Source organism: Camelina sativa, chromosome 13, assembly GCF_000633955.1.
Source record: "Camelina sativa cultivar DH55 chromosome 13, Cs, whole genome shotgun sequence".
NCBI lineage: Eukaryota > Viridiplantae > Streptophyta > Magnoliopsida > Brassicales > Brassicaceae > Camelina > Camelina sativa.
The window spans coordinates 23,771,206-23,778,267 of record NC_025697.1 but is presented as its reverse complement, the minus strand read 5'-3'; the positions used below and the strand labels follow the sequence as shown (position 1 = coordinate 23,778,267).

Here is a 7,062-nt window from a genome sequence, read left to right as displayed (position 1 = left end):
TTGCTTGGAAGCCGAGTTGTTTATGAAGATTATGCTGTATGCTCTCCTCGTAGTGACCCATCAAAGGTGGAGACAGATTCAACATTAGATCCTTCTGCCATGGCAGATCTCTCTAGTGAAGTCTTATTTGACCGGTTACTGTTTGTACTCCATGGGCTGTTAAGCAATCACCAGCCAAACTGGCTAAAGCCAAGGCCTCTCTCTAGTGAATCATCCAAAGACTTTACCTTGTTTGACCGCGATGCAGCAGAGAGCTTACAGGTTTGTCAGAATTTTTTTTAAAAATCCTTTAGAATCTGTCCGACTGAAAATACGATTTGTGAAGTTTTTTTTCTTCTTGTCAATAATGCAGAATGAGCTTTCGCGGATGCAGTTACCAGACACCATTAGATGGCGGATACAAGCAGCGATGCCCATCCTTTTTTCTTCTCTACGCTGTTCTCTCTCGTGCCAGCCTCATTCTGTTCCGCCAACCGCAGTCACACTTGTTCAACCTTCTGGATCTGGTGGTGGTGGACCCATTCAAAGACACTCCCCTGCCTTACCGAAAACTGGAACTGCAGCAGCGCAAGGGAAGCTGAAGCAGACAATGTTGTCACCACCTCAACAACAAGAAGTAGACAACACAGATGTGGTTGACCCATGGACGCTTCTCGAAGATGGGACAAGTTCAGGTCTATCAAGCAGCAACGTTTCAAACAGCAGTGACATGGCCAATCTTCGAGCCACCTGTTGGCTGAAAGGTGCAGTGAGGGTCAGACGGACTGATCTGACTTATGTTGGTTCAGTAGACGACGACCGCTGAATTATTCTACTGTTTCATAGTTTTTGTTTTTGATGATCAAGGGAGCTCTGAAAAAGTGAGAAGCAAGGAGCAAAAGGCTTGGATCTTCGGTGCCTTAGACTGTACTATCATTGATTGAGGGCTCATGAAGAAGGAAGTCTGAATGAGAAATCTCTATGAGTCTGTGTGGCTTCTTCAGATCTTTGTATCTTAATTACTAACCCTTTTGCTTTTTGGTCACACCACTTCATACCCCACCGGACCCATGCTGGTTCGGAACCCTGTTGTATATATAGGGATTCGAAATTAATTGTCTCAGTTCCCTTGTTCCATTATTTATGATCCACTAAAAAAATTATTATTCCTCTGAACTTTTATATTGATGAAGAACACTTGTCTCTCTTTTTGCTCTTCCTTATAAATGGGGAAACTTAGCTGATTACTATAAATACAAAATATGTTTTTTGGATATATATTTCAATCATTCATTTGCTTTACAAGAGATGGAAACAGAAACATAGAAATCTTCTCAAAAGTCTCTATCAGAGCTATTATTTATTCACTACCTCTCATGGTTTTGTCTACATAGAGAACATCATCAATCCAAGCAACTATGTTAAATGCTAAACCTTCAAGTACTCTTGAATAGCTCTCCAACACAGCTTTTCCAACATCCTGCAAACCAAAAAATAACACAAGACTTTTCATAAATCTCAACAAAATAATTATGATAATGCACAATCATTAATTCAACTGAGTTTTCATTCTTCAGTTTTACCTTATTGTATTGAATCTTGCATATATCTAATGATGTCTGAGACAATTCTGGATAGCGCTGTTTCAAACAGAAGAGCAGAGTCTCTGCTCTCTCAGCCATAACATAGTTCTTGTCTGTTCTCTCTGTAGTTGACATAAGATCTTTCACCAGGTTCCATGAGTTCTTAGAGTTACTAAGACAAGCTTTGCGTCTCCATGTATACATCGAAGCTTCTACTCTATCTGCTAACTGCACAGCTTCATGCTCAGAGCCTATGTTCAGACAATCTAAGAGCTGTTCTGGGAAAAACCGACCCGAACTACTCATGTAACGATAAATTGAATCTCCAACACTGCTTTTACCGCACTGCAGAGATTGAACATTTCAATCTTAGACTCTAAACCAAATAAATAAGATTCTAGTAAAGTATGAAAGATATCAAACAAACCTTTGGAAGAGTTGTCATGTATGAGTCAGGAATCTCCATTTCACTGAGAATGCTACTGTTGATAGCCATTGCAGCTTTGTGAATCTGATTGGTACTCTCTCTCTTGTTTTTGAGTTGTTTTCTGGCCTTATCTGACAAACCTTCTGATGGCACTAGAGGAACCGGTAGCCACCATTTCTCTTCTTTCCTTTGTACTATAACTTTCCTGAAAGATCCAGTCGCAGAACGCGCAGATTTCATCGATAAACTTCCTTCTTCTGCATACCAAAACTCTGTGTTCTGGAAACTGTCCAATGCTTCCTGTAACAAAACAAAGAACGATGTTGTGTAATCAAACCAAATATATTATAGGAACATATATACATCTTTGAATATATTTACCATAAGCATTGAATCAAGCTTTCTCAAAGCAGGCAAGTTGATATAGATATCTGCTCTTGGTCTACTCTCCATCACCTGTAAAACCCACTAACAATGTTTTCATTTTTTTTCCATTTCTCCTTTTTTACTGTTTTCAGACAAAAGATTTGACAAGTTATTTACCTCAACAGTAGCTCCATTGCTTAGACTCTGACATCTAGGGATGAATTCAACTATGTAGTCACATACCGATAAAAGACAATTCATTTCTCTTTTCCACAATGCTCGCTTCTCTGTTTCTAACGGCTCTAACCTCAGATTCTGTCCAAACACTGTAGCTGCAATTAAAATTAGAATAATACATGCATAGTCAGATGAAGAATATTCTACAACAAGAGAACCATAGGCTGTGTGAAAGATGAGCGTTTACCATAAAGATTGGTAATTGCGTTTGAGATCGTCACAGCAGTGCAAACTCCTTTACCACTCCCTGACATATCTTCTCCAAGTAGAAGTTTTGCGAATCTTTCCTTCATTGTATCAAGTTCTGCAAAGACCATAGAGCTCATTTTAGTTTCAGACATTAAAAAAGAAAGAAAAAAAAAAGTAGAAAAGAGAGAGAGGGAGAGAGAACACAGCACCTGGTTCTGAAATTTCTTGGACGACAAGATTTTCATTTGATTGCATCCCTAAACCAGAGAGACATTTGGTGCTCTCATCAGACTTAGATTCAGTGAGGACAGGCCAGTTACAAGGAGAAGCTTCACTACAGAAGCTGTTGGTTTCATCAATATGGTCTGAAAAGCCTGAAGTGCTCTCTGAACAAGTTCGAGGATAAACAAAGGAATCTATGCTCATCGTGGAGTAAACCGGGGTTTCTGATGCTGATTGATCGTTTGGGTCAATGGATCTAGGTGATTGATGATGATAACCCACTTCATCGTTTTCATCTTGATTCGATAAATTCTCCATCTTTAAAGCTCAAAACTCCTTAAAGGTCTCTCTGTTTCTTCTGAATTAAGTAACCACACAAAAAAAAAGAAATGTAAATTATAGCTCAAGACATTAGATGTGATATTAATTAGGGTTTCAAGAAACTTTCGAAAATTTGAAACCGGGAGTTTTTGAGTTTTGGAAAGTGAAATTTCTAAGGACCTAAAGAACAATAAAGCAAGAACAAATCAAAAAGAGCAAAAATTAAAGGAAAAAAAAAAGCAGAGAAAAGATGAAAAATAAAAAAAATTAGGTCAAATGAGAATTTTAAAATTACGATTTTATTGAAAACTTCACCGGAGTTTTTTTGTAGAACAAGAACAAATATATTATTCCAAAATATAAGTTTCCACAGAGATCACAAAATGAGAGAAAAGTCTGAAACTTTAAGTTTGAAAAGAACGTTAAAGTAAAAAAAAAAATCAAAGCAACGGTCTTTATTTGATATCACCTTTAAAGCTTCTTCTTGAATTTTGAAACCTTCTCAGTTCTTTACGTTTAAAGCAAATAAATTTTGAACGTTCAAAAAACCAAATTCCCTCCTGTCGAATCAAAACAAAACCCCTCTCTTTAAGCCGGCCACCGGAAAAAATGTGGACCGTCTGATGAAAGGTAACGATCCTTTGCTGACGATGAAGTGGCTTTTCCTCGGCTTCAACAAGTGTTTTTTTTTTTTGGTTCTATGAGAAAAAAATACAAATACCCCTTTCCCTTTTAAGTTCAAGAGCTATTTGTGTCTATTTGGCTGCCTACTTCTATACTTTATCATTTTCTTGTTGGCTCAAAATATATGGACTATAGTTTTCAATCAGAAACATATCTTTGATTAGTGGATCCTTCCAACACACACACACACAAATAAATAAATTATTAGCTCCCATTGGAAATTACATATATGCTAAGTTAGTATATAATGATTGCACAATTGCGACCAATGATCAATTTATCTTCTTTTTTTTTTTTAATTCCGTTTTCAAAATACCTATATCACATCTTTTCACTTTACGTAATTTAGACATCTCATGTAATTTTTTTGCATTATTTGTTTGAAATGAAAATCAGGGAATCTTTATAATAATTGACTAGCTACAACTCGTTCATATCAATTTGTTGAACTCAAAATATTTTAATTATATGAAAGATCTTGATTGAAGCTAAGATGAGATACGAGTGAATGTTCAAAGTATATATATTATCTCTTGACCTTTTATAATTTTAAGAAGTAATCTTTGGTCGGTCTATAGACTATAGTAACACCTCCACTGGGAATGTTATTTTAAATTTTATGTGTCAACCCGTTTATTAAATTAGACCAATTATCACATGGCTGGAGTTTAGCTTATCTCCATGTAGCCTACACGATTAACTCATAATAGGTGATTGATTAGATATATAAGTATTTAGTTAGTTTAATGTATTTTAATTTCAGTCATGAATTATATACTTACAGTTTAGCACATGATAATTTAATGTAATGGAGAAGACAAATGCATATTGCATGGTTCAGTTCGTGCGTGGGACGACGTGCGTCCCATTTTCTCCTTGTACACCGTACACGCATATCCTACACGCCTTTTATATACCATATAATTAATCTATAGGTCATTATTTTTTAGTGTACTATGGACTGTGATATTATACAATATCAACTACTTTCAACATTTTCCTTTATTTATTTGTTAAGATTTTAAATGTATATTTAGTACATATATGTGTATCTAATTTGATTCAAGAAAAGAAAAAAAAATATCTAAAGACAATGCTAATATTATTTATTATATTGGTTGGGAAATTAAATGAAAGTAAGAAAAATGTTACATCAAAAGATATAAATGCAGACCATTCATTACATTAAATTTGAAAGGTGAAAAAGATTAAAGTCATCAACAGTTTCGTATTCTTGCCCATCACGATACCGTGAAAGGGTTGATTGTGAAACCCTAGATACGAATAAGAAGAGAGAACAACATTGTTTATAGTCGAAGAAACGATATAAGTTAGTTTTGCATTAATTGATGAGACCTTGCCCATGCAGCTATGAACCTAAAATGTTTGCACAAACTCAGAAATCAAATAAATGTCATCGCTAGTACTTGATAGAACCCGAATTGGGTTATGTAAGCACAATGATAATCTGAAATATATGAAATTAATTATTAAAGAGCGAAAGAAAAGAGTTTTGATGCTAACCCTTTTAGCATGTTAGTTCTCTTTTAGTTGATATTTGTTTGTTTTCCGAAAGCAGTAGAGCAGAAACCTTAACAAAGGGAGTTTCATCAGATTCAGAATTGGGGAAATTGGTTCTTCACGGTTTTTGGCCTCCATCTTCACCTCCCATGCCTTCCTCTGCGATTTATCCTAGAAAAATAAACGTTTTCCTTTCGAAATTTCGAAATCTTTTGTTATTGTCTATGTTCTTGAATAATTCAATATGTATACCTACGATTAATAAATAAATCACAAAAATTCTCCTGATGTTCTAATAAAAATAGAATTTGTGCTAAGATAGTTACATGAGTTGTTACTTACCGTTGCAATGAATCTCAATCCGATTTTTAGATGGCCTTTAAAAGTATCGTCGTCAAGAACAACATTGTATGGAGCTGGTTTAGTTTCCATGTATACTCTATCACGTCCTTCGGTTACTATCCCTCCAAGATGAATCCTTTACACCAAAAGAGTCACAAACATTTACATCATGGTAATTATATCTGATATGTATTGCTAATGCTAATTAGTTAAACCATTCAAAAATCAGTTTATGCAAGAAAAACTTACATGGTTTCACCGACAAATCCACCATCCTTGAAGAGCTCTTTGTCCATGATTCTAAATTTGATGTGGGTCAGCTTCTCCCATTGAGACATAGGGAAACCGAAGACAAACTTTTGGTTCCACAATGCATTATCATTATCACCTATTGAACCAAAAATGTTTTCTTCCATTGAGACATAGGGAAATCGAAGACAAACTTTTGGTTCCACAATGCATTGTCATTATCACCTATTGAACCAAAAATGTTTTCTAATTTATAACTTGGCTTACAAGAAAAACAAATTAAAATCACCACATGCAGTAACAAAAAGTGAACCTTTTGACATTTTGCTACGGTATTCCTTTGTCCCACATTGTAAGAGCACATAATACACAGGACTTCCTGCCAACCAAAATGATCAATACAAAGATTTTAGTTTGCTGTATAATAACATATGAAGAAAGTTTGTCTTTCTCTTTATAATCACCAATAAAATTCGTGTGTGTGATTCCATGAGCATCAACGAGAAATACCTCCAATATTCCTCTCTTCATATTAATATATATCCAAACAAAATCAAGTACTTAAAAGACTCGACGAAACTAATTGAAAGAGTCGTGAAGCTAAATCAATTGGAAGGACTAAAAGTGAAACCATGAAGTTTTATATTGCACGGATAGTATACTACTTCTTTGCAGGCTCTATATGAGTTACAAACGAACACCATAAATAACGCATGCAAAAAAATAATAAACAGTTTTCAATAAATGCCTTATTAGAAAGTTACATCTAAAAATCAAAATCCGTTTTTTAAGGATTCAGCAAGAAACTGAAGCGCAAAATCATCCAATGAATTAATCTATGACTATATATCAAGAAGGAAGTTGAGATTTGACATTGGCATACACTCAAGTAGTCTCAAGTGAGACAAACAAAAGTGAACAAAATATACCTCAGTACCTCCT

The 7,062-nt window shown here is 35.1% G+C and overlaps 3 protein-coding genes across 3 annotated transcripts in view; 1 reads left to right on the top strand and 2 right to left on the bottom strand.

The window, feature by feature from the left end:
- Positions 1 to 1,145, top strand: part of LOC104738567 (mediator of RNA polymerase II transcription subunit 12-like) — an 11,658-nt gene extending 10,513 nt beyond the window's left edge. The window contains exons 14-15 of the mRNA XM_010458723.2: positions 2 to 261; positions 353 to 1,145. Coding sequence (XP_010457025.1) covers positions 2 to 261; positions 353 to 805 — 713 coding nt within the window. The 3' untranslated portion in view covers positions 806 to 1,145. The remainder of the gene's footprint in view (position 1; positions 262 to 352) is intronic.
- Positions 1,224 to 3,567, bottom strand: LOC104737731 (rop guanine nucleotide exchange factor 3). The gene is made up of 7 exons (XM_010457984.2): positions 2,991 to 3,567; positions 2,780 to 2,896; positions 2,533 to 2,687; positions 2,371 to 2,445; positions 1,990 to 2,289; positions 1,563 to 1,907; positions 1,224 to 1,459 (listed from the first exon to the last, which is right to left on the bottom strand). The coding sequence occupies exons 1-7, from the start codon at positions 3,319 to 3,321 to the stop codon at positions 1,340 to 1,342; spliced, it is 1,443 nt and encodes a 480-aa protein (XP_010456286.1). The 5' UTR covers positions 3,322 to 3,567; the 3' UTR covers positions 1,224 to 1,339.
- On the bottom strand, positions 5,545 to 6,651 carry LOC104738566 (elicitor-responsive protein 3-like). Its single transcript, XM_019234838.1, has 5 exons — positions 6,585 to 6,651; positions 6,434 to 6,499; positions 6,121 to 6,259; positions 5,872 to 6,007; positions 5,545 to 5,700 (listed from the first exon to the last, which is right to left on the bottom strand). Exons 1-5 carry the CDS (start codon positions 6,649 to 6,651, stop codon positions 5,545 to 5,547), a joined length of 564 nt encoding a protein of 187 aa, XP_019090383.1.